At 42.1% G+C, this 27,127-nt stretch overlaps 1 protein-coding gene across 2 annotated transcripts in view; it reads left to right on the top strand.

Moving 5' to 3' along the window:
* Nucleotides 1-27,127, top strand: part of itpr2 (inositol 1,4,5-trisphosphate receptor, type 2) — a 57,696-nt gene that overhangs the window by 7,020 nt on the left and 23,549 nt on the right. For both annotated transcript variants that reach the window (XM_051382768.1, XM_051382767.1), the window contains exons 6-37: nt 464-562; nt 994-1,077; nt 1,219-1,365; nt 2,347-2,442; nt 2,772-2,816; nt 4,727-4,878; nt 5,663-5,762; nt 5,871-6,031; nt 6,119-6,260; nt 6,439-6,597; nt 8,023-8,195; nt 9,168-9,287; nt 9,514-9,696; nt 9,858-10,109; nt 10,193-10,340; nt 10,431-10,578; nt 11,373-11,560; nt 11,667-11,790; nt 11,898-11,955; nt 12,091-12,256; nt 12,563-12,730; nt 13,299-13,385; nt 13,472-13,597; nt 13,728-13,850; nt 14,076-14,276; nt 14,395-14,646; nt 14,787-14,912; nt 15,088-15,216; nt 15,549-15,669; nt 15,975-16,156; nt 16,320-16,462; nt 17,680-17,788. In XM_051382768.1, coding sequence (XP_051238728.1) covers nt 464-562; nt 994-1,077; nt 1,219-1,365; nt 2,347-2,442; nt 2,772-2,816; nt 4,727-4,878; nt 5,663-5,762; nt 5,871-6,031; nt 6,119-6,260; nt 6,439-6,597; nt 8,023-8,195; nt 9,168-9,287; nt 9,514-9,696; nt 9,858-10,109; nt 10,193-10,340; nt 10,431-10,578; nt 11,373-11,560; nt 11,667-11,790; nt 11,898-11,955; nt 12,091-12,256; nt 12,563-12,730; nt 13,299-13,385; nt 13,472-13,597; nt 13,728-13,850; nt 14,076-14,276; nt 14,395-14,646; nt 14,787-14,912; nt 15,088-15,216; nt 15,549-15,669; nt 15,975-16,156; nt 16,320-16,462; nt 17,680-17,788 — 4,512 coding nt within the window. The remainder of the gene's footprint in view (nt 1-463; nt 563-993; nt 1,078-1,218; nt 1,366-2,346; nt 2,443-2,771; nt 2,817-4,726; nt 4,879-5,662; nt 5,763-5,870; nt 6,032-6,118; nt 6,261-6,438; nt 6,598-8,022; nt 8,196-9,167; nt 9,288-9,513; nt 9,697-9,857; nt 10,110-10,192; nt 10,341-10,430; nt 10,579-11,372; nt 11,561-11,666; nt 11,791-11,897; nt 11,956-12,090; nt 12,257-12,562; nt 12,731-13,298; nt 13,386-13,471; nt 13,598-13,727; nt 13,851-14,075; nt 14,277-14,394; nt 14,647-14,786; nt 14,913-15,087; nt 15,217-15,548; nt 15,670-15,974; nt 16,157-16,319; nt 16,463-17,679; nt 17,789-27,127) is intronic.

The following is a 27,127-nucleotide window of genomic DNA, read 5'->3' as shown; positions in this document are numbered from 1 at the left end:
GAGCTTTAAAAGCATCCAGTCAGTTGTTACTTTCTATTTACCGCGTGTTGCTGATACTGCTTCATTGTATTCAAAATGTTTTCAAATATTCCCACATAACATTGGAATTAGTGTACCCATTTCCGAGGCCACAGTGTGCTTGTGTGTGGCTGGTTAACATGAAATACTTTTCAGTCACCATATCGCTGTATGCTTCATTCATGTCCACTCGCCATAGTTTGAATAAACCTGTTTTCCGTGCAGAGCTCAACTACTCTCTCCCAAATGGAGCTCAGCCTGTTGCTGTTGCACATAGCACTGTTTTTGTTTTTTTGTTTTTTTGAATAAGGGGATTTTTGCAGACCTTAGGAAAACCACTTGCATGGACACACTCTGACTTTCTGTTTGTCCCATTTGAACACTGCTGGAAGTTTACCAACCTGTGTCTCCTGCTGGAGTATGACTGTCTCTAACTGGGTTCAAGGTGGTGGTTGGAGACAAGGTGGTGCTAATGCCAGTGAACGCAGGGCAGCCTCTTCATGCCAGTAACATCGAGCTGCTGGACAACCCTGGCTGCAAAGAGGTGGGACTAGTTCATTTAATGTTGTTTCTATTAGTGTTGAATGTCTTACTGTTATCAGATAAAAACTTATAACGTTTCACCAAGAAACTCCTCTAGCTTCTCTTCAAGCTATGTTTACTTTTGGAATGTTTTAGAATGTTTACTTTTAGTATTAGGAAATGTCTTGTCTTATCTGTTGTGCCTGGGCACTTTATCTGTTTCATCGTGGGAGAGTGAGAAACGTCCTCTTGATCCCTTTGTATGTCTGGTGCATGTGAAAAAATTGACATTAAAGCTGACTTTGACTTTGACTTTGACTTTGACGCTGTAGTTTATCTAATAGTTTTTAATGTATTGATATATCGTCCTAGTACACAGAACAAAATCTGATCCTTTGGAACATGTGCATGACCATGTTGTGTTTTCCTCTTACACTATCCTTCCTGCTGCAGGTCAATGCTGTTAACTGTAACACCAGCTGGAAGGTCGCCTTGTTCATGAAGTTTAGTGACTACAGGGAAGATGTTTTAAAAGGGGTATGCTGTTTTTATCACTTTTAGGTCTGTTTCCTCTGTGTATGATTTTTAGCAGAGCTGCATGTAGTTTGCATGTATTTAGAGCAAACAGCATGCGGTTATCTTTCAGTGGCCTCATGCTCTGTACCTGTCCTCTGTTAGGGAGATGTGGTGAGGCTGTTTCACGCTGAGCAGGAGAAGTTTCTGACCTGTGACGACTACAAGAAGCAGCAGCACATCTTTCTCAGGACCACACTGCGGCAGTCTGCCACCTCCGCCACCAGCTCCAAGGCTCTCTGGGAGATTGAGGTAAAAAAACAAAAAAGGAATGAACAATATCGCTCTTTACCACCATCAGTGCTACATTATTAAAATCTTTTTAGAAACAAGTATTTTTCTATCATATATCTTGTTGGCCTGAGTGGAGTTTATGGACTAAGTTAAACTGAAAATATATCTGTGGTCCCTTTTACTTGACAGCCAGCCATACATCAACAAAACAAAGAGCTTGCTAAAGAGCCATAAAGTTTGCCCAGCTCAGTTTAAATAAACATAAATCAACAAATGATGTATTTGTAAGCACTTAAATGTATGGTTTTGTTATAATTATGGACCATTTCACACAAATTTAGGCCATCATTTCTTCTTTCATGGGAACTATATGATCAAGATATTTCATACTTTCTACTTTACTGCCACTTTAACCTTTAGTGTTTTTGTATCCCACTGTCTATTGTACTGTATGTTCCTCTTATCAGCTTTTTAAATGGAAGTTCCTGCTGCTTTTGGCACAATGTACTTATGTTGCCGTATCAGTTGTTGACATGTTGTTTTGTCAGAATGACGAACAAAAAATTCCTGTTGTACTTGGCGCTGAGGATGACTATTATTCTGACTCATTCTGACTCCGTAGTGATAGGCTAATCTGACGTTGGTGTTTCAAGTGCTGAAAATGAAGTCCACGTGTCCCCGTTTCATTTAATTTGTGAATTATTGTCACTTTAAATAAGAAATCAGCCACCTGCTGTTGAACCAATCCGATCCTACATGGAGCTGCTATGTCTATTAAACAAAACCTAAAACTTAATTAACAGTGTTGTAATATCCATACAGACATATATTTAAATAATGTTTAAAAAGTCCCTCTGCACTATATCGGACCCATGGAGGCGATCACAGTCTGACATTAAGCCACATACTTGCAGGAAACAGAAAATCTCATAACAAGATGGATGAAAACTGATGCCTCTAGGTGTATAAATATTTCCTTATGTCATGTCTCTGTCTCAGGTTGTGCACTACGACCCCTGTAGAGGCGGAGCCGGCCAGTGGAACAGTCTCTTCCGCTTCAAACACCTGGCGACTGGGAATTACCTCGCGGCTGAGGTGAGTTTGACTCTTAAACACTTCTTCTTGCTTCTGTTTTCGTCCATTTCATTTTGCAGCTGCTTACGATTGTGTTAAATTACATTTAGAATTTACATTTACAATTACTTTTAGAAAGTGGCTTGCACTCACAGTCAGTTTCTGAATAAGCACAGTTGAATGGGATTTTTGGTCATGTGCTGTAGGTGGCAGTATTCTCATTGATATGGCCACTATCGCCCATGATTTGCTGTTGAATAGTTCGGATTTGGGTGATGTGGGGTGATGATGACAGGATTACCATCAGAGCTTTTTAGATTGAGGTCACTGACCGCTCAGTTTCTTTGCAGGTGAACCCTGAATTCAAAGACAACACGGTGGAGCCCAAAGGAGAGGTAAGTCAGTAAAACAAGCACATTGAGCTGCAAAGTCACATGTACCTAACCTCAGACTGGCTACTACAGACAGATTTTTGACCTTTTTTTATATACTAAGGGGGTATTTATAATTCAAGACATCAGCAATGCAAATAGTTTTTTTCATTTAAACAACAGACGAGTCAGCCTGCACTTGACTGAAATGAGTTAGTGAACAGGAGATAAGATTGTATGAGTGTTTCATTAGAAAGAACAATTATCTCAGCAGTTATTTGTTGTCTGTCCAACTTCAGGCCTTTCTCCATCTTCCCCTCCCCTGGTATACCACCAGCAAATACACCCACAGAGTGCTTGTACACACATGCATGCACACACAAACTCTGAATCTATATCTAGACATTTCTTTCAGCTCTTAGCTACCTTGCACATTTGTATTCTGGCAATGCACAGGAACACGCACACAAACTGTCTCAGCCTCACACACTTTCTCATGCACATGCTGAATTTCAGACACACAGGGGGCTCCTTACATAACGTCTGGGTGTGGGGGTGCCCTGCGAGAGGGGATGGAGGGGAGGCAGACGTGCTGTCTGCTCTGCTCCACTCGCCTGTGCTAAGCTGGTGGGGTGAGTCACCAGCGGAGGGGGGGGTGGGGGGAGTGGGAGGATAGAGAAGCTGAGGCGTGGAGGCAGCTCTGGGGAGCTTCCCATTGACATGCAGAGAACAGTGGGAGAAATTAACCCTCGCCATTATCTGCTGCATCTGCACAGTGCAGACTGTACCAGCCTACGTACTGCAGTGTCTGACACACCACACAGAGAAGTCATGGCTCTCTGGCTACATTTCTATGTAATTTGATACCTCATTAGTGTGAGAAGCTGTGACAGTATAGTTTGGCTCACATCCATCTGTCCTCAATTATAGATTTTATCAACAGTTGGTCTCATTTATCAGTATTTATGTGAGTATTTGTCGAAAAGTCATGGCAACTTGACAATAAACGTTTCTATTCTCAGCTTTTGTTCACATAGACTTAATACTCAACATAGAAATTCTTGTTCACTGAGATGAAGCTGAATCTTTAGAATATAGCAAGATATACACTCACTCAATCTAATAGGAACCAACAGAACAGCCCTCTCAGTGTTATTAGTTATCATAACATTTGTGTTACAATATCCAGTACCGGTCTATATGTCTAGTATCATAATCTAAAGTAATATACCAAATATGCGCTGGTTGAAGTCTGAATTATTCATAATTATACATTTTGTCTATGAAATGTGAGAACATAGTGTAATAGAGTAATTTCCCATTGCCCACAGTGACTATTTTGCTTCTTTTATCTAACCAACCGTTCGAAAAAAGATAATTTTTAATAATTTTACGATCACATACAACAACGAAAAAGAGCATATTAGCACATTTGAGTAGCTGGAACCAGTGAAATGGTTTATCAGTTATCAGAAACGTCATGTTGTAGGTAAATTAGTGCATAACATAGACAATTATAAATAAAGACAAAAATATATAAAAAGCTAATTTTTTTTGTTGATTGACTTATTGATTAATGGTCTTATTGTAAGACTTTGACTCTTTTGATGGTTTGCAAACCAAACAAGCAAATTGTCCTGCTCCAAGTGAGGTTTATTGACTTGCAACAGTGTTACCAAGCTCTGCATGCCTCTTTCTTTTTATAGACTTGAATATGGACTAAACACACAAAGGGATATAGTGTTGTGTATGTATGTACATTTAAAGATTGCAGGGACAGTATAAAATCCACACTGTGAGTAGTGATAAACGACTTCACTGTCTGCCACATAAGCTTTTAGACTGCTGACACTAATTTCTACTTCCTCCATGTGTGTTTGTGTGTGTGTGTGTGAATCTTTGTGTGTATTCTCTCATATGCGTGTGTGCTGCAGAATGAAACAGATATTGTGTTCTCCAAGAGGAAGCATCAAGCGGCAGAGAAGATTGCTTTCACCCTGGTTTCTGTTCCCCATGGGAATGACATTGCCTCTCTGTTTGAGCTGGATGCAACCACCCTGCAGCGGGCAGACTGTCTCGTGCCCAGGTCAGTCACTCACATGGGGGCAACAGTAACAATGAACAAGTTACATCTGCTGTAGTTGTATACACAGGGGGCATTTTTAACTAGAGTTCACAGCACATAGCAGAGCACTTCTTGTCAGAAAAGCTGCCATTAAGGTGAGATAATGTCACTCCTTTTGACGCCAAACCATCTGCTTTTGTGAATTTTCTTCAACTAAATGTAATTTTGTTTGCAGCAGAACGATTTACTGACACTTGTTACTGGATAATTTCACAAACAAGTGCAGCTGAAATAGAAGTAAATGGAAGTGTCTCATTGTTTAGTAGGTGTAATGTTTACCATGCATGCTAATGTTCATACTAAACACAAAGAAGAGCTAAGGCTGATGGGAGAATGAATGTTTTGCAGGTATCTGGTCATAAACCAAAGCTTTGGATGGAGTTGACCTGGTGATTCGACTAGATGAAAAAGTAGTGAATCACTAAAGTTATTACAATTCATCCTGAGGGGCACATTCGTGTCTGCACCAAATTTCATAGTAACCCATCCAATAGTTAAAAAATAGTAATGTGGAGTAGAAGTCAGAGAATTACCAAAGTTATTAGGTTTTGTCCCTTGAAGACCACGAATGTCCTTAAAAATGTCATGGCATCCATCCAATAGTTGCTGATATAAACCTAACCGAAAGCTGCCCCGCTAGCATTGCTAAAAATAATAATAATTTTAAGACTGGATATGAGGCAGCAAATATGCAACCATTTAAACATCATGTTTGGTGTAAATTAATTGTCCCATCCTTCCTCAGAAACTCCTATGTGAGACTTAGGCACCTGTGCACCAACACCTGGGTGACAAGCACCAACGTTCCCATCGATGCAGACGAGGAGCGTCCGGTTATGCTCAAGGTACACAGACACACACACACACACACACATGCACACACACACAAACAAACACGCACATACACATACATGGATGCATTATTTGGACATTTCTTCTGGCTGTCACAATAGATTGGCACCTGTCCCACTAAAGAGGACAAAGAGGCTTTTGCTATCGTGTCTGTGCCCCTGTCGGAGGTCCGAGACTTGGACTTTGCCAATGATGCCAGCAAGGTCCTGGAGTCCACTGTGAGGAAGCTTCAGTACGGCAACATCTTTCAGAATGAGAGAAGGTACTGACGCATGAGCGTGACGACACAGGCGGCACAAGATGGCGTGCATATTTTATGATTTCACATGTTACTTTTTGTATATTTCAGGTTTGTGACTAAGCTCCTGGAGGACTTGGTTTTCTTTGTGTGTGTGGTACCAAACAATGGCCAGGATGTTCTGTCAGTGGTCACCTCTACACCCAACCGAGAGAGGCAGAAACTCATGAGGGAACAGAACATCCTCGCCCAGGTCAGCATTAGTACACACACACACACGCTCATACATGCTTCTGTCTGTCCTTTCTGTCCTTTATGTTTGGACAGAGTGCAGATTGATCTGAAGTTTAACATAAGGGTTCAGGACTGTTTGATTGTGTCCTATTTTCATTACCATTACCACAAATTAAGAAGGTTTTCTGTTCCTCCAGATTTTTGGCATCCTGAAGGCTCCATTCACAGATCAGGGTGAAGGTCCAATGCTAAAGCTGGAGGATTTGGGAGACCAGCGCTATGCTCACTTCAAGTACATGTTGAGACTCTGCTACAGGGTGCTGCGCCACTCTCAACAGGACTATCGCAAGAACCAGGCATGTTTCTGCCTTCTACACAAGTCTGATATTGAGTATTCATTGAGTTTTCATCAGACTAATTAACGTGCTCATTATCACGGGGATGTGGGGTAGTTTAAGGATAGAGAGGTGGCTTTTGGCAGTATCAGCATAGATCCTGCCAGACTGTCTGGAAAAATCTATTCAGGGACTACAGCTGCTGTAATGCTGCCCTTGGTCAAGGAAACAATGTTGTGCTCAAACAGTCTTTTAAATTGATTAGTGAATCAATAGAAATAATTCATGAAAGATTTCATGATGAAAATGAGTTGATTATAATCTTCCAGTTCCAAGTTTGTTGGTTTTTTTACCAATTTTCGCATTATTTAATGCACTCATTCTCAGCTCAGTACACTTGTGGCTTTTGCTGCTACAGTCTTTCTTGTCCAGGTACGACTAATAGCTCTCGGCTGATGCTAGCTATTAGCCAGCTAGCTTTTAAGCAAACTTCTTTAGCTAGATACACCTGCATCTGCAGTTATTTGACTGACGTTGGACTCTGCTTGTGCTACTGTCGTCCTGCATGTTAGCGTGTCATAGATTAACATTTGTGAGTAAAACAAGAAGTAGACACTCAGTATCTCACTAGAAGTTATTTTTTAAATTCCTTGCTTTCATTCTCGTTCCCTGCAGTGTTAGTCATGTCACCTAATAATTACTTCATTAAAGCAACAGGCCTTTTTCACAGAAGATATTTTGAAATGTCACGGAAGGAAAAGCACAGGTGTAAATAATAAAATGCATTAAAACACTGTTACTGGGACACATTCACAGAGCCGTTATTAATGTTATTCGTATCACTTGTGCTTTTCTAATACAACAATATTTGTTTTTGTGTAAAGAAAAACAACCATATACTTGCTTTAATAACCAAACATTTGCTAGTTACGCCTTTGAAAATATGGAGATTTGAAGTTTCTCAATTTCATTTCATAACAAATTCAATATTTTTCAGGGGGGTTTGTGCTCGTCTAACAAATTAAGCATTTGCATAACCTCACTTTTGGGCTTCGATAAGTTTTAAGTGTACTTGTTATTTTGACATTTTATAAGATGCTTAATCATCAGTTACTTGATTAATCAGTAGATTAATTGATGATGAAAATAGTCATCATTTGCAGCTCTTGACTAATCACATATAGCTCATGTTGAGCTGCTCAGTGGTTAACAGGCTGTGAATGTGTTAGGCAGCTCTCAGGTGTAACTCAACTTCATGAATGTAAATCAGGATGTTTTTTTTCCAAGAGTTATCTTGTTCAACAAGTTCTCTCTGTATTATGATTGAATGAAGACACTAGATTCAGTGATTCTGCACATTTTTATGCAGACTTTTTCTCTCAACTTCACTTTAATACCACTTACATAAAAAGTGTTTATAACCATATGTTTTTTGTTTCTGCGTAGGAATATATAGCCAAGAAGTTCACAATCATGCAGTCTCAGATTGGGTATGAGATTCTGGCTGAGGACACAATCACTGCCCTGCTGCACAATAACCGCAAGCTGCTGGAAAAACACATCACAGCCAGAGAGATTGAGACCTTCGTCAGCCTGCTGAGGCGCAACAGGGAGCCCAGGTCAGACATGTACACCTCCCAAAGATTAGATAGCCCAAGGGAACAATATAATAATAGAAAATATTGGAAGAAGCTTACCATGTGCTGAAAATTAGTAGTCATACATAATACACTATCACAAGAATACAGTCTAATGCAGAATACTGTTAGCCAATGTAATATGTGAATCTTACCTATTTAATCCGACTCTTGTGCAATTAAAAATGTTAATTTAAATGTTTAAAATAATACACCGATCAGCCGTAACATTATGACCACCTTGGTGTCCTGTTGGTTATAATGTTATGTAGCCCCATACACAACAAACTGTGTGTCCTGACACCATCAGAACCAGCTTTAACTGTTTCAGCAGTTTGAGTTACACTAGCTGTTTGATTGGACTACACAGGCCAGCCTTCACTCCCCATGTGCATCAGTGAGCCATGGCCACCCAAGACCCTGTCTCCAGTTCACCGCTTTTCGTTCCTTCAACCACTTTTGATAGGTACTGACCACTACAGACCGGGAACACCCCACAAGAGCTGCAGTTTTGGAGATGCTCTGACCCAGTCATCTAGCCATCACAATCTGGTCCTTGTCAAAGTCGCTCAAATCCTCACGCTTCTCATTTTTCCTGCTTCTAACAATCAACTTGAGGACAAAATGTTCACTTGCTGCCTAAAATATCCCTCCCAGTGACAGGTGCCATGATAACAAGATAATCAGGGTTATTCACTTCACCTGCCAGTGCTCATAATGTTGTGGCTGATCGGTGTATACTGTAAGATACAAAGAACTAATTAGAGTAATTATAATGAAGAGTGAAGAATTTTCCAAAACATTTTGACAACGTAACAGTCAGTGATGCTACATAGGCAGGAACGCACTCACATTTCTTTATGTGCAACCAGTTCATGTGTTCCTATGCTGAATCTTTTTGTGTGTACAACATTGATTGTGTTGTGTTGATTCATGTCTGGTCTACTCTCCCAGATTCCTGGATTATCTCTCTGATCTCTGTGTGTCCAACAAGACTGCCATCCCCGTCACACAGGAGCTTATCTGTAAATTTATGCTGAACCCCACCAACGCAGATATCCTCATCCAGACCAAGTGAGTCACACCCCGTGGTATCTATATTTAAAACATCCAAGCTGATCCTGTCATATTTCAATCGTTCATTTTTAAACACGTATAAACACGCACACACAGTACTCTGTACAGCATGTTTCCTCCAGTGTGCCTCAACAGCAGCTCTACATCAGAGTGTAATGTGAGCAATTTTTCTAGTAACTGCTTTATGTCACATTCTCTCCCTCTCGCTCCCCCGTCCCCCCAGACTAATCCCTAACACAGAGACCACCCTGGAGTCATCTATGCTGCAGGAGGAGGTAGAGGACGAGGAGGTTTGGCTCTACTGGATAGACAGCCACAAGGAGCCTCATGGCAAATCCATTCGCCACTTGGCCCAGGATGCTAAGGGCAATCATAAGATGGATGTAGACATCATCACTTATTACAGGTGACAGTGGGATTCTTGCATTTAGTGACCCAATGTTCTACACCTTCTTTCCCCAGTAAAATAAAAATAGCTGATACAACCAAGTGTAAAAGTGTATGTTTGTGCCCCTTTTCCCCATGTTTTTTTCTTTTCTTGCCACATATCCCTTGCTTGCTCTGTAGGTACCAGCTCAACCTGTTTGCTAAAATGTGTCTGGACCGTCAGTACCTAGCCATCAACCAGATCTCCAGTCAGCTACCTGTGGATCTGATCTTGCGCTGCATGTTTGACGACTGCCTACCCTACAACCTCAGAGCCTCCTTCTGCCGTCTCATGCTGCATATGCACGTGGACCGTGACCCACAGGAAGCTGTGGTGCCTGTACGCTACGCCCGCCTCTGGACCGAGATCCCCTCCAAGATAACCATCCATGAGTGAGCGTCTATCTGTTCGATAACGTGTATTATGCACGGGGTGTGATTGTTGTGATTATGATTGTGATTGTGCTTCACCACAGGTTTGAGTATGAGTCTACTGACACCTCAAGAGATGAGATGAAGAGGAAGTTTGCTCCCACCATGGAGTTTGTGGAAGAATACCTTAGAGATGTGGTCAGCCAGCCTTCTCCATTTGGTGACAAAGACAAGAATGAACTCACACTAGAGGTATAATAAACTCAAAATCTTTGCAAATACACATTTATTTTCTCACTTAGGCTATTTCAGTGACGTGCTTGCTTTACTTCTCTCTTCCAGGTGGTGAATCTGGCTCGTAACCTGGTTTACTTTGGTTTCTACAGCTTTAGTGAGCTGCTGCGTCTCACACGCACTCTGCTGGCCATCCTGGATATTGTCCAGCACCCACTCACCTTCATGAACAAGCTCAACAAGAGCCCAGAGGCTGGTCAGTGCAGTTAAACAGTATAAGTGCATTATTTCATTGCACTAGTCGACTAAGGCTTTTCGCTTTAAACAGCAGCTTGAAAGTTTAAAGCTAATGAGTAGAACTGTTCTTTCCTCTTTGAGGGACCAAGATAATTGAGCAGTGAGGAGGCTGATCTGTAATTTGGGTAACAACATTAATAAAAAAACAAGTTAATAAAAAACAAATGATTCAGCTTTAAAATATGACAAAATTATTTGTCTTCTTCAAGTGAAGCATTGAGCCCAGTGTCAGTAGTCCTCAGAATTCTAGATGGGAAATATGGATGCAGCAGTTAATAAATATATGCAGGAGCAAGGCTACGCATAAAAGCATTATAATTTAGAATTCAGCTGTGAAAGTAACACGGAACTAGCAGAGTGAGAAAAGAAATGGGGTAATAGTTCTTAGATCTTGTTAGAAGAGGTTTTTTGGACCAGATAAAGAAGCCTGGATGTCAGTGGGACCAAAATATGAAGTTAGAGACATGTCGATATAAGGTTAAAAATTACTTTCTGCAGATCAGAAACAGAAAGGACAGATCTTGCTCTTGGAAATAATTCAGGACAGGAAAATTGGATTGAAAAACTCTTTTGGAAATGTTTAATATAAGTGGACAAAGTTTCTGGGCATTTTGATGTCCTTTGGCTTTTATGACACTGCACATAGTCAAACTTTCTCGGGCTTGAGCTGAAATATAGTCAACTGTGTGAATAGATGTAAATGACTTTACACCTGCACAGTGCAAAATGTGTAAAGATGAATGTTTCCTTCAGGCAACAATGTCCTGCGTACGATCCACGGAGTTGGAGAAATGATGACTCAGATGGTGATGAGTCGGGGTGTGCCGCACAGCCTCCCTGACACCTCTCCCTCCTTGCGCTACGGGAAAGGACACTTCCTGCCAGACAATGAGGATGTCATGGTGATGGACACCAAGCTGAAGATCATTGAGATCCTGCAGGTGAGCGCCACCCACTTGATGTGCTTTTAGTGATGCAATGAGAAAAATGTTTTGGGTGTTATTCAACTATTTGATTGTATTTTTGGGTGTTTGTTTCCCCTGTTAGTTCATCCTGAGTGTGAGGTTGGACTATAGGATCACATACTTGTTGTCCATCTACAAGAAAGAGTTCGGGGACAAGAGCATAACTGACAGCTCCGTCTCATTGGCGGATATGCCCCCAATGACACGTGAGACTTTATTCTCTTTAATATGTTTATTTTCTGTTCTACTGTAAATGTGTTTACCTCTGCAGCCTGCCATACGTAATGACCTGTCTGCTTTATTTTGTCTCCAGCTTCTGACCCAGACATAGATGAGATTGCAACCAAAGCAGAAAGCATGTTTGCTGGCAGGTAGGTGAAACTACATTCAAGTTGTAAGCTGATCTGGTCCCTTACACTCTTTGGAAATTATAATACCTGCTTAAAAACTCCAGTCTAAGCGTAATTGTGCATGTGGATTGACTGCACGCATATGTATGATTTCAGCTCAGAGTTAAGTGCAGTGGAGCTGGACGATGAAGGTGGACGGACGTTTTTGAGGGTTCTGATCCATCTCATCATGCAAGATTACCCCCCACTGGTGTCTGGCTCACTGCAACTCATCTTTAAACACTTCAGCCAAAGAGCTGAAGTGCTGCAGGCCTTTAAACAGGTAGAGACATAGTGTGGCATGAGGCATTCCGTGAGTTAAGTGATTTTTGTTGATGTAATCAGTTTGGATTAGGATGGTTCTCCAAAAACAGCAGCTGCTGTAAACTGTTTCACTAAGAGCTTCCTCAGCTGGAATCTAGAGCTGCACAAACTCCAAGTTTAACAATGCGCTAACTTTCCAAAGTGGTGCACTGAGACTTCTTGGCAGAGATATGATTTCACACACATTTTGTTTCTTTTAATACCTTTATGTCTGGTTTATTTCTCATCCAGTGTGTGTGTGTGTCTGTGTGTGTGTTCTTTCCAGGTCCAGCTGCTTGTGTCTGAGCAGGATGTAGAGAACTACAAGCAGATCAAGACAGACCTTGATCAGCTGCGTCTGACTGTCGAGAAGTCAGAGCTGTGGGTGGAGAAGAGTGGAGTCTACAGTGGTGAAGACCTGGGGGTCAGACAGGGCAAAGAACAGAACATTGAGGTGCTGTACCATCATTTAATGGTATCCAGTTTCTAAAAGCAAAAGTTCACGCTTCCGATTTTAGTGTGATATATATTTTGCCCGAGGAAGTTAATATATTTAGCTTAAACATCCAATCAGTCATTCAGTTGCACTGTAAATGGCTTGGTTTTTTTTTATTGTTCATTGAAGCGGATGGAAAGCTGTTTTGTTAGCTTAGTACTTAGGAATAATATATAACAATATCTGTCGGAACAGGAACCGGCTGTAAATCAGTTTTTGTTTGTCAAGCCTGTAACATATAGTGTTTTTATCATTATTGATGCAATAATGCAATGCTAAGAATGATGCTGATCATTGCAGGGACTTTTCCCACCACACTGTGACAAATGCCTGGAAATTAGAGACTGGATGTGGAGGTTGTTGATTTTTAGAGTGAATGTGTAAGAATTGTGGCGCTTTAGTCAAATGTTTTAAAACCTTACCGCAATTAAAATACTTAATATGCTATTAAGTGTATTAATAAAATCAAAATGGATAATTTAATGTAGTTGCTAAAGGTTTTTTCTTCATGTATTTCTCTTGCCAGGAGGTTGTGCTGAGCCCAGTACAGGATGGAGATAATAAACCACAAATTGACAGCAACAAAGCAAACAACTACAACATTGTCAAAGAGGTGAGCTTTTTGTCTTTATTTCCAGGTTATCCTAGTCATTTTGTTCTGTGGTGTGTCTGTACTAGACGTGTGTATCTGATATTTAGATCCTACTGCGGCTCAGTAAGCTGTGTTATCCCAGTAAGAAGAGTCGTGTGCAGCAGCAGAGGCTGCTGAAGAACATGGGGGCGCATACTGTGGTGCTGGACCTGCTGCAGATCCCCTATGAGAAGGTAAGCAACTGGCCAACTGAATGACCCGTCACACTTGATGTTTCTGTGAAATCTTAATGTAACATGGTTTCTGTCTTGCATTCTTTCTAATAGTCTTTCCTTTTATTTGTTTGGTTCTGTCGTTCCACAGACTGATGAGAAGATGAATGAGATCATGACCCTGGCACATACGTTTCTGCAAAACTTTTGCAGAGGAAACCCTCAGAACCAAGTTCTGTTACATAAACACCTGAACCTCTTCCTCACTCCAGGGGTATGTTGATATGCCTTACTTTTTAGGGATGTCCTCTTTTCTAGCAGAACATGCAGTAGCGTCTGCAGAATTAGCCTATAATGGAAAAATACAAGTTCCAAAACAACGGCATCCTGATAGCAGAAAAGTGATAGCTGTCCTACTGTTTTTTTTCCTGTGTTACAAATGAATCAATATACTGTTTTTTATGAAGCTCATCTAGTTCTGAATAATCTTTTTCACCAGTTGCTGGAAGCAGAGACAATGCGCCACATTTTTATGAACAACTTCCAGCTGTGCAATGAGATCAGTGACCGTGTGGTCCATCATTTTGTCCACTGTATTGAAACACATGGGAGACATGTTCAGTACCTCAAGTTCTTGGAAACCATTGTGAAAGCTGATGGGAAGTATGTGAAGAAATGTCAGGACAAAGTCATGACAGAGGTATGAATAACATTTTTTTTCACGTAACATCAAACCACATGATACTTGGCAGGACTGCAGGTGCACCCTGAATTTATGTCACGTAACTAACTCTTTGGGTCTCTGTTTGTACATCCAGCTGGTGAACGGAGGCGAGGATGTGCTGGTGTTCTACAATGACCGCTCCTCCTTCCCAGTGTTGCTGCAGATGATGGGTTCAGAGCGAGAGCGAACAGATGAAGATGGGGCTCTGGCCTACCACAACACACTTGTGGAACTACTGGCTGCCTGCACCGAGGGCAAGAACGTCTACACTGAGCTGAAATGCAACTCTCTGCTACCACTGGATGACATTGTCAAAGTTGTCACAGATGTCCACTGTATACCAGAGGTAAAGGCTGCACAGTTTTACAAGAAATAATAAAATAGCTTGAGTTTTATATTGTAGCTAAATAATAAATACATTTTGAAGAAATGTTTTGTGTACAATCTCTTGTTAGGCATCTTATGTCTTATTTCTTTATACCCCAGGTGAAAACTGCTTATGTGAACTTTGTGAATCACTGCTATGTGGACACAGAGGTAGAAATGAAGGAGATCTATACCTCCAACCATATCTGGAAGCTCTTTGACAACTTCCTGGTAGACATGTCCAGGGTAAGTCTCAGATTTAAAGGTCACATATGTCTGCCTGATACTTTTCTAATGAGAAAGTGTAAGTGTCAAGCTACATTGAGGCTTACGTGTATGCTAAATCTAGTCACACACTGCATGAGCAGAAAAGATGATAGAGATGTTGAGGTTGGGCCTCTCTTTCATTTTTGCATTTAAGGTGTGCAACACTACCACAGACCGTAACCATGCCGATCCTGCCCTGGAGAAGTATGTGACAGAGACAGTGATGGCCATTGTTAAGGGTTTCTTCAGCTCCCCATTCTCTGTCAACCACTCCAACCTGCAGGTATTGTTTTTCAGCTCTGAAGTAGGTGAAATGTGCCCGCAGAAGGAAGGCTCACTCTCGGCGCGTCCAAATCCTTTGCCAACTTTTTTAGCTACCTTACAGTAAAATATCAACACTTCCTCCTTCACTGCACGTTCGCCTGGAACCTTCTTGTTTCATTGCAGACATTTGTACCTAAAGCAGCTGCTTGATGTGTTTTTTACGCAGAAATCTGTACTAATGTTTCCTATCAGAAACAATGTTCAAGTGTTCCCATCAGGATTATCTCTGTCTTTGTGTACACTTACGCCCTTTCAAAAAGAAACAGTATTCCATGCTCTCTCTCTTCACAGACAAACCAGTCTGTCTTCATCAAGCTGCTCCAGTCTGCTTTTAGGATCTACAGCTGCACTTGGATCAACTCAGCTCAGAAGGCTAATATTGAGAGCTGTATCAAAACACTGGCTGACGTTGGTGAGTGTTGCTACTCTGCTGTCCAGCCTTTTGTTTTTGAACAATGACAGACATAGAAGCTTTGAAATACATTTAAAATATATTATTAAAATGTAAATTAATGATAAATATAATAGTAAATGTATTGATTGTTTTGTGCCAGTACTTATTCAGAGATGGCTCACTTATTCACAAATTCTTGTCACAGTGTAAGTATGAGCTGCACAGTAACCACTGAGAAGCTCTACTGTATCAATTGGTTAGGTGCCTGTGTCGTGTTTGCTGCACACCTCACACCAACATCTAACCGTTCATTTGTTCCACAGCTAAGGCAAGGGCCATTGCCATCCCAGTGGACCTGGACAGTCAGGTCAACACTTTGTCTCTCAAGGTCCACAGCAACATGGTGCAGCGAGCAGCCAAAGACTGGAGGATTTCTGCCCGCACGCGACCGCGTAAGGAGCCCCTCGGTGGCCCCGACTACAAGAACATCATTGAGAAGCTGCAGGTTAATACTTTTTAACAAGACTAGAGTCTACAGCCATGGTGGCTCTGAGACTGAACAGGCTAAATGCCAATTGAACAGGAGAGTCCAAGTCAGTGTGGTCTTCAGCAGTATCAATCTCTCTCATCTGATCGAGCCTTTATGTGGGTCTGTGTGTGATCTACAGGGGGTCGTGTCTCTTCTGGAGGAGCAGTTCAGTCCAAAGGTTCAAGCAGAGTTTTCTGTGCTAGTGGATGTTCTTCACAGCCCCGAGCTGCTGTTTCCAGAGGCTGCTCGGTTACGCTGCGAGAGCGGCGCTTTCATGTCTAAGTAAGTCACTGTCCATAACCTGTGTATGGAACAAAGAACACAATCCTCAATTTCCACACATCGAGGCCACATTTTAAAGTGTTAGTCTAGTTACAAGGAAGACATGACTGACGTCTTAGGTTGGTATTGGATAAGTTAGGACTTTTGACAGAAGTTGTTGGTATTATTTTATTATTTTTATATTATTATTATTATTATTATATTATTATTATTATTATTATTTATTTTTTTAAACGTATTACTTGTGCCATACAATTCACACATTTCATCAATTAGTTTTTTTGTATAATTATCTTTATTTAAATTCATGCTTCCACCATGGGGTTTTTCTTAGAAGACATTGCTGACATTCAGTATGTTAACTTAAAGATTAGATAAGATAAAAAAATTCAATTAGCAACATTACAAAGACCAGCGTTTTGAAATGAACAATAGTAAATACACCAATCAGCCATAGCATTAGGACTACCTGGGCACCCTGACTGGTCTGCAGCTACGCAGGCCCATACACAACAAACTGCAAAGTTAACTTTTTCAGCAGTTTGAGCTACAGTAGCTTGTCTGTTTGATTGGACCACACGGGCCAGCCTTCACTCCCCACGTGCATCATTGAGCCGTGGCCACCCATGACCCTGTCTCCGGTTCATCGCTTTTCCATCCTTGAACCACTTTTGATAGGTACTGAACACTGCAGACTGGGAAAACCCCACAAGAGCTGCAATTTTGAAGATGCTCTGACCCAGTCGTCTAGCCATCACAATCTGGCCCTTGTCAAAGTCACTCAAATCCTCACGCTGCCCATTTTCCTGCTTCTAACACAACAAATTTAAGGACAAAATATTCACTTGCTGCCTAATATATCTCACCCATTGACAGGTGCCATGATAACCAGATAATCAGTGTTATTCACTTCACCTGTCAGTGCTCATAATGTTGTGACTGAGTGGTGTATATAAAGAAAAAAGTTAATTTACTTATCTCTGGTCAGTGGACTACTGAAACTAATATATTCAATATTTCATAAAAAATAGATACATCATGAAACCTCCAGGGGTGCTGTTACTCTGTTGCTGCTGTCTGACCTCCCCGTACAGCAGAAAAGTAGATTTCACCTGTGTTGATCAATAATGTATTGCTTTGTTTTACCTGTGAGCCAGTGACTGCATTAGCAGGACACAGCTGTAAATGATAAAGCACTTGTTTTGTCACTCTGTCAGACTGATCAAACACACCAAGAAGCTTATGGACAAAGAGGAGAAGCTGTGTATCAAGATCCTGCAGACACTCCGAGAGATGCTGGACAAGAAGGAATGCTTTGAGGACTCTGTGAGTACTTGACCCCATATATGGGAGTATGTCGCTGAAACATGGTTTTCATTAAGTTATTAGTCACTTTTATATGTACACATATATATGATTCTACAAGAAAATCGTTATAACCTCTGAATCTCTTACTATTACATTAAAAAGACATTAGTTAGGTAACATTATCTAAAAGTTTGGTGTGGATTTAAACCTGTCTTCAAGTGTCAGCAATGCTGTTCTCCTATCAGCAGTGCAGTGTAGTCCTTGTTTTCTCCCAGGTCTGTCGGCCCAGAGCCCAGACTCCCCTTCATCAGTATGCTGTGGGTCTTTCTATGTTACATAAGGCAGGGAGGCACTTGAGGACACACTCACACTGAGAGGGAGAATAGGAGGGAGGAAGTAAGGGAAGGAGGGGGAGGGGGAGCAGGAGGAGGAGGAGGGGGGCAAGCACTGAACAAACAAATCAATACTGCAGCGAGTGAGGAGGGTGCAGGAGCCTGTCTTCTGCTGCACCCCCTCTCAGCCAGAGGCCTTGCAAAGTGAATGATAAGAGTTGGTAGACGTGTGTGTGTGTGTGTGTGTGTGTGTGTGTGTGTGTGTGTGTGTGTGTGTGTGTGTGTGTGTGTGTGTGTGTGTGTGTGTGTGTGTGTGTGTGTGTGTGTGTGTGTGTGTGTGTGTGTGTGTGTGTGTGTGTGTGTGTGTGTGTGTTTGTGCACACCAAGGGGATGGAGTGGGAAGGCCAAAGTACAAAAAAGGTCAGGTGTGTGATCACCTTCGGATGGTTTTAGGAGAGTTTTTTTCCAGCTACGTGGTGAGAGGAGGTGAAGTTGTGTAATTCAGACAATAGAAAATGTTCTGCTCCAGTCAAAACTCTAATCAGTGTGCATAAGAAGAGTCATTGTTGTGCATGGCTTGGAACTCAGTTTATTGTACTAAACGTTCTGACGTAAATTGGGAGAGAGCATGTGTGGCTGTCCTCTGACCGTGTGGGATTTCATGCAAGCATGATAATTTCTGGCTGACAGTGCTATCCTACTCAAGGCTGTTTTTGTTGCACCAGAACATAATTTGTTGAAATAGAGTGTATGTATGTGCCTTTACCCTCTCCTTCAGTGTAATTGCATTAGTAATACAGCCAAGACTACCTTGCTCAATATAGTACATGTCAGCCAGTGTCACTTACAGCTGCTTGAGGAGTCAGAGTTTTGTTTTCCCTATTTGTGTTTGCATCTTGTGTCAGTCAGCCAAGCTGTTTTTCGAAAGGCAAATTATTCAACAGTTGTGTGTTGTGTGGAACAAGATCAGAGGAATTCAAAGTGGAAAAACAGTCACTTTTTAAAAGCGGCTCAGCGCATTCGAGAAGCCAGACAGTGCGGTAACGATATGTGAAATGTCAGTTTGTGTAGGTGTGCATGAGTGTGCTCAAGCATGTATTTGTGGCCTCTCTTTGTCATATCCCTGTAGCCCTGAGCGTGGAGCTGCAGCCTCACTGCACAGGAGAGAGAGAGAGAGGGAGAGAGGGAGGGAGAGAGAGAGAAACGATTGATGGAAATAATGAGAGAAGGAGAGGCAGACAGACAAAAAACAGAAGGGGAGAGAGAGAGAGAGACAGAGTGACAGCATAGGCAGCAGAGGTTGGTGGCTCCCCTGGGGTGCAATGAGTGGGTGGAGGAGAGTGAGAGAAAGAGATGGAGGGAGAGTGATCGAGGGAGGGAGGGAGGGAGGGAGGGGAGCGAGCGAGGGAGGGAGGGAGGGGAGGGGAGGGGAGCGAGGGAGGGAAGCAGCCATGTGAGGAGCCATGTGAGTGGAAGGGAAAAAAAAAAGTGGGCAGCGGCTGCAGGGTGAGGGATTGGAGAGAAGCGAGTCTGCTCAGTCCATGAGGAGACAGGGCAGGGGGTGCGCTTACGTAACAGCCTGCAGTGGCTGAGCCAGCGTCACGTGGACCATCACGTTCTCCCTCCCTCCCTCCCTCCTTACTCTCACTCTTCTGTCCGCTCGCTGCCTCTCTCTTTCTCCTTTGCCCCCTCCACGCTTTGTCTCAGTCTATCGCATTCAGTCTGCCCGCCCGAGTTATTTTTCTATCTCTCTTCCCTCCAGTCCCACCCTGGCCCCTGCTCTCTGTTTGCCTGGGTCATGCCAGGAGCACTGGTTGGGCAGCGGGGGAAGGTCTGCAGCAGTCACAGTTTAGAGATGTGTTGGCTCTTACTGCTGCACTTCACTTGTTTTGGCTGTCAGATAAGGGCAGTTTTATAAATGTTTGCGTTCCCCACTTGCCCTCAAGATGTCTCGGGTGGGGGAGGCTTTTCGGGGGGAAAAAACTTGAAAGAATGTTTCATGCATACTGATACTGTATACATATATTACATTACATTACATTACACGGCAAATGCAGAAAATACCATTGTAGACTTCTTAAATGTTATCTCTTCTCAAGCACTTTGGCTCTTAAAAGATAAGGCTGGCTTTATCTATACTTTTCTGATGGTCAAATCCAATGAAAAACCAGGCCAGTAATGCATCAGTCCATCTATCAATACTTTCCAACTTCCCCTCCCTGTCTGCAATACTCAACTGCGAGCGCATTTGTTGCTACTGAAGACGTAAATCTTTAAAAGTTGGTCACAAATATTTAGTTTGATTTTTAAAGAAAGGCTATGCAATGTCTTAAATCATCTGGGCACTGTAGTTTTTCCACAAATGTTACTCATACATGAATGAATAATTCATTTGTTGGGGACTATTTTCACCTAATTAATACATACATCATTAATACATGTTTGATGCACTACTAAGTATTTAAAGCACCAGGATGACGTATGTTGTCAGGCTCAAGAACATTAACCAGGACAGAGCATCACAGTGGCCTTAGTCACTAAGATGCATACAATGTACTATGATTGCAAAGTCCCCAGTTTGATTGCATATCACACCTCTTATCTTTCGGTTCCTGTCACCTCTCTAGCATCCACCTTTTGAATAAAGTGACAAATGCCCCACAAAATACTTAAGAAATGCCACCAATATATTTCCATAGAATGTATATTTAAGGTACTGTATATGTTCTGGGCAAAATTGACTCAATATGCATAAACTTAAAATGAACTACAGTAATCTCTGTATGTTATTGAGAATAAAGGAACATGTCAACCAGTTTATTTTATAGTGTTTGGACAAAAATGTATACTTGATAACAGGATCAATTCATTGTTGGGTTTTATTGTCTTTGTAGATTAGATGACAATTAGAAAATATTGAATATCACCAGACTTATCCTTTAATCACAGCAGCTCAAGTGTTTTTTTTAAACTTGTGTATATTTGGGTTGTTATTAGATATTTGCTCTGAGCGCATGAATATGTATGTAATGTGCAGTCATGTGTACGTGCACGTAAGCGTGTCTTCTTGTTTACAGAGGATTGAAAAAGCCAGTTATGTAATATAAACCACTCTCACTCTCTTTCCTCCCTCTCTTTCACACTCATTCCTGTCATTCACACACTGTCTCTGTCCGTCTTTCTCGTCCCGTCCCGTCCCTCTCTCACTCGCTTTCTTTCTTGCTTGCCAAGTTTCACACCACCTGCCCAAGGCAAAGCAGATTTACAGATTACCACCCTCTCAATGCTAAGCACATCACACGGACGCATGTAGACGGAAAGCTTTGCTCAGACACAAACACACATGCACACGCGTGCGCACACACACACACACACACACACACACACACACACACACACACACACACACACACAAAAAAACTCCCAGGCATGCAGTGCCACACTGGCTGTCCCTGCGTGAGCTCATTGCAGGGTTTTCCCTGTTTGTTTTGTCTTCTCATGGGAGTAGTGGAACATGGCTTAGGTTCATCCACAGGGAGCTAGTCACGCAGGCAGGCAGAGAGCTGGGTGAGCTCATGGATACCTTTGTGTAGTTTGACCTTTGGCTGGATTCAGGTTGACACAGCATTCTGAGTCAAGTCAGAAAGTTGGAGTTAGGAAAGGTAGAACCTAAATCTGGGCCCTGTCTGCATCAAATCATGTCTATGTAATGTCAGTGTGGAAATCTGTTCATCATGTATTACTATTAAAGTTTGTGGTCGGTCCATCCTTCCTTCCTTCCTAATTTCCTTGCTCTATCCTTCACTTCCCCAGATCCGTCAGTCAGGTGTCTCTGTGAGAGGAGTATTATGTTTTGGTTTCCATGGCAATGAAGGATTAGCACATGTTGTTTGTCTGTCTGGTCTGGCTGTGACTGGGCACAGGAAGTCTGTGTACCCTGTGTGGAAATACCTTCAAACCAGGAGCACGGTGTCTGCCGAACTCTTTTAGCTCCAAGCCACGGATGAAAGAGACGTCCTGTAAAAATCACTTGTAAAAATGCAAAAGGCCTTGACTTTAGGGCCACTATGAATGAGATTAATTGTCATTGTGAACAGTGTTTTGACACAGTTCATAGCGTGTTATTTGAATCTGATTGCATGTGTGTTAGGTCTCTTGTGCTCAGGGAGGCACATGACAGGCGACAGGATGAATCATATGAATTGCAACTTGTGTTTGGAATGGTTGCTTCTAGCTTTCAGTTTTGCTAATGCCTAACGCACATTATCAAGTAATCATCAAGTAATAGAAACACCTCAGAATTACGTACAATAGATCTTTCTTGATACTGTCCAAGGCGGTCATTTCTGAGGGTGTTGTTTTATAGTGAAATTCATTAAATATCCCGTTTGGTGTCTTTAAGTCAGTGTTCATCAGTGTTGACTTGTGACCATTGTTCCTCTTAACCAACACAGTTTTCCTGCATTTGACACATACTGTCATCATCAGTTTGAGACTTGCCCACATTACATAATTTGGTAATGTTTGTAAATGATGCACTAGCAATTTTGGTAACAGCTTTCTGACCTTTCGGCCTCTCTCTAAGTTCCCTTTTGTTGCTGTGGTAGCGCATTTATAAAAATATCACCACCATACTAACATGGCCAGAATAACAATCCTAAATTGCTAACACTATTTGCTAATTAGCACTAAACACAAATACAGCTGAGGCTGATGGGAATGTCATTATTTTGCAGGTATTTGGCAAATACATTTTTTTTACATAGAACTAGATAAAAGGTTAGGTACCTGAATTATTAAAATTCCTTCTTTAGGGGGATATTAATCGATTTAATTCATTGAATTCATCCATTAATTGGTTGTTGAGATATTTATCTCTGAACCAAAGTGGTTGACCAACATACTGACAGGCTAACACTTGCCACAAACATGGCTAAAATCCAAGACTAGAGCAAAATTTTTTTCAATCTATTTTATTGGTGTTTCTTGTATCTTGTCCGCCATGTATAAATGCTAAACAGGCCTCGCTTGTATCTTGTCAGCTAACATCTTCAACATTACAGTCTCCCTAACAACCAAGATAAGCACTTAACAATGTTAGTGAATCACATGTAACACTTCCACAGTGAACCGACGGGCTAACAGTTGGCCTTTTTCTGAATGCTTGTTTACCCTGCTGGTCTTGTATTTCGCTGAAGCAGTCTCACCAATTGCTCTCACATGTGGGCTTAATTTGTTTTGCTGATGTGCTTGTTTGTTGGGTAAAAGCATTTTATGTGCTGTGGAATTGCAGCTTGAAAACATTGTAAATGACGGCACATGATGCATGTCTCCGTGCACGAGTGTGTCTTTTTATCAGATGCATCTACCATCTACCAGCTCATCACAGGGCTGACACATTGAGATAAACAACTGGCGACCTGTCCATGGTGTAACCCACTGCTCGCCCAGTGTAGGTTGGGATCGGCTCCAGCCCCCCACGACCCTGCAAAGGATAACTGGTATTAGATAATGAATGGATGGATGGCTGTACCATGGCAGACTGTTGGCCCTGTGTACAAAGCAGCAGAGCCATCTGTAGTGACTGTGGGTCCTACAGAAGAGAGCAGAGATGTATTAGAAATGGTTCTGTCTGCCTAACTCTACCTATATCGAACACCATCACCTAACATAGCACAGCCCAGGGCATTAATAATAATTCACTCCAGGATTAACAGTAGCAGCATATATCTCCAACTCTTACTCCACCTGTATAGGGCTCTAGACTAACTCTTTCCACTAGTAACACTGGTGATACCTAATGAAGATTTTAGGAGCACCAGCACAAGATTTATGAGCATCAGTTTAATCGACATGTAACACCCAATATTTTTTCCATCTTAACTGTATTACTGACAAATGCTGATGATAATTTACAGAAATAACCATTTGCTGTTTAAAAAACATATAAAAAAATATTTGAAACAGAACAGTTTCACACTATGATTGGTAAATTATGTGATTAGTCCATGGTTTGCATGCATACTATTTACACCACTAACGCACACACGGCAATTCTCGTTCCCCCAGTTTTTTACACGATGATAAAAAGCATATTTGCAAGTCGCATTGGAGCTCCCAGTTATAACATTTAGTATCCCTGTCTCCAAAAAATGTTCCAAGATGCAACTAAATTGTCACAGTCAGAGTTTTAGAAATCATGTGGTCGTCAGCCAAAGCCAACCCCACCGCACCTGCTCTATTGTTCAAATAGAGCAGTTCTTTCAAGAAAATTCCTGAAATCAACATGAACTTTTTCCCTGTCTTCTATAATTAGTAGCAGATTACATACTTATTTCCAGGAAATTTAAGAACTCCCTTAGAAATTATTGGAAATTATGGTCTGCTTAGTAAAGTGTAACCAACTTTATTTCAAAATGTGAATGCCTCATTGCCATTTTAAAGTCCTCTTTCTCAGTCATTAAAAAAAGGTTTGTCGGGCGCCCGGTTAGCTCAGTGGGTAGAGCTGGCGACCCATGTACCGAGGCTGAGTCCTTGCTGCAGCAGCCCAGGGTTTGAATCCGACCTGCGGCCCTTTGCTGCGTGTCATCCCCTCTCTCTGTCCCCCTGTCCTGCCTATCTTCAGCTGTCTCTATCATAAAGGCAATACAAGCCCCAAAAAATACTTAAAAAAAAAAAAAAAAAAAAAGTTTGTCTAAAAACACTGAAAAATGTTTTTAAGTGAAAAATCTAAACTCCAAAAATAAAAATACAAATGACATGATTGTCCTGAATGGTAGCTACAGCCCTGCCCACATCTGTCTTCACTCTCCCACTTCATGTTCCCAAAGTGTCAGCACTAAGCAGGATAATGTGACTGTATGTGTGTTGATTTCCTGAGTTTGTCCTATTCATGAAATAACCCAGTTGGTGAGAAAGCCTTGCAAAACACATTGATATGGATATGTATTATATTACTCAAGGCTCCAAGCTTTTCATTTTCCCTACAGTCCTGCTCAGTGACTCCTTAGAGACAGCTGGAATCTTTATTAGATAACATGCAACATCATTTTATACTGTACATGTTCAGATTGAGTTTCAGTTTGAGTTTTAGTATCATGTGCTAGTAACAACAACAATACAAGATAGAGTGTCAGTTACTGCGGGGACCTAAAGGTTGCTTCCTGATGGTAAAGTTGTTGTTTAGCCCTGACACGGCCCGTGGGGAAACTCTTGTACTGTGTCACAGTGTATTTGACCAGTGTTCCCCACTGTTTACAAAAGACACACACCCAGAGTCCGCTCAGGTTTCTGTTGTGGGCGAAACTAACTCAGAAAAGAAAACTATTAGCCCTCCTGTTCTGAACCTTGTTTGGGTAACATTTTTCTCCTCTGTGGCCTGAGTCTCTTCTATAATCGCCCTTGTCTGACCTGAGCGGCTCAAGCCTCCCCCCGCCCGTTCCTGGCACTGTCTGTCTTTGTTCACAGCTGGTGCTGCCCTCCGCTGCTGCCTGTGTGAGTTTTCAGACCACCTAAAGAAGCATAGGGCAGGCTGTTGTCTTTGTCTTTTTCTCCATGCATCTCTCCGGAGTCGGAGAGATCTGCAGACAGCAGAGCTGCGCGGTGGCTGGAGGAGGGAGGGGGTGAAAAGGGAGGTGCGAGGATGCCGGAGCTGGGGATCGGCAGCTCATCCTCAGCTTGGACACCAGAGCCGCAGTGTGGCGTGCCGGTGCACATTTTAAAACACCACGACTGTCTGCTCCTCGCTAGGTTTTGTTTGTTCCTCTCCTCCCCCCCTCCTCACCCTCCCTCCTTCCTCCTCTTACTTCTGTCAATTCTTCTACCTCTATTTCTATCTCTCTCTCTTTCTCGTGGCTCTTACATCACCTGACTGGAGTTTTTTCTCGTCAATGCAGCAGCAAGTAGATGAGTCAGGCTGGGCTGACTCTCCTCTACCGCCATCCTGCCTCCCCTCTCCTCTACTCTCTCTCTGCAGACCTAGCCAGCAGACTGCATCACCCAGAAGGGAGGCGAACAAGAGCACAAACCTGTCACCCATTTCAACTTCCCCCACCAGAGCGCTTCTTTCACTAGTGTTTGAGAGTAGCGCAAAACCAACACGTCCTCAGTCAGAAAAGGGGAAATGTTGAGTCAAACATGATTCAATCTGCAATCAAAGAACGTGCATTGGAATAGCTTATAAAGTGCAGTGCTGAGTTTTTAGTTGCACTGAGAATATGTGTGCATTGCTGGAAATAAGAGAGGCTAGCTCAATGGGTGCTCACCTTCAGTTCAAGAAGTGTGTGTGTGTGTGTGTGTGTGTGTGTGTGTGTGTGTGTGTGTGTGTGTGTGTGTGTGTGTGTGTGTGTGTGTGTGTGTGTGTGTGTGTGTGTGTGTGTGTGTGTGTGTGTGTGTGTGTGTGTGTGTGTGTGTGTGTGTGTGTGACTTTCAGCCAGACAGTGCAGGCAGACAAGTGTCTCTGCTGACTGCAGATGAGATGGAGTGTTTACTGACACAGGGAGCATCAGCTACACGTGCTCGTTCCATATCTTCACTCTTCAGTGCACTTAGTCTGAGGCTCTTCAGCTGGACTGTACCTGGGCAGCCTTTGTGGCGAGGTACGGAGGTGCCTCATTTGTGTGATCTCTCACTGTCAAAATATTGATCTGGTCTTTTTTTGAAGGGAGCCGTTTGGAGGGTTGTTGAAAATATACCATCAATAGTGGCCATTATTTCTGTTTGATAATTCAGTTTCACATTCCGGTTTTGCAGTGTTTGCAATGCACCAGAAATTTACTGTGAGCAGCAACTATTGTAAACAACGCTTGCAAAGGCGACACAAATGAGTCATATTTAGCTGAATACCAATTAGCAGTATGTGTCAGCTTTAATAGAAGTGTGACAACCACAATAAGGGAACTTGCAGAGGGACAGAGAGGCCAGATAGCGACAGTTGCTAACACTGCATAAACATTATGAAATGTAAAAAATAGAAAAGGTTAAAAACTTGACTTAGTGTTTACCAAACAGATAAACTGCATTAACT

Source organism: Dicentrarchus labrax, unplaced genomic scaffold (genome assembly GCF_905237075.1).
Source record: "Dicentrarchus labrax unplaced genomic scaffold, dlabrax2021, whole genome shotgun sequence".
Lineage (NCBI taxonomy): Eukaryota > Metazoa > Chordata > Actinopteri > Moronidae > Dicentrarchus > Dicentrarchus labrax.
The sequence above is the reverse complement of the archived record's forward strand: the minus strand, read 5'-3'. Positions and strand labels throughout refer to the sequence as shown.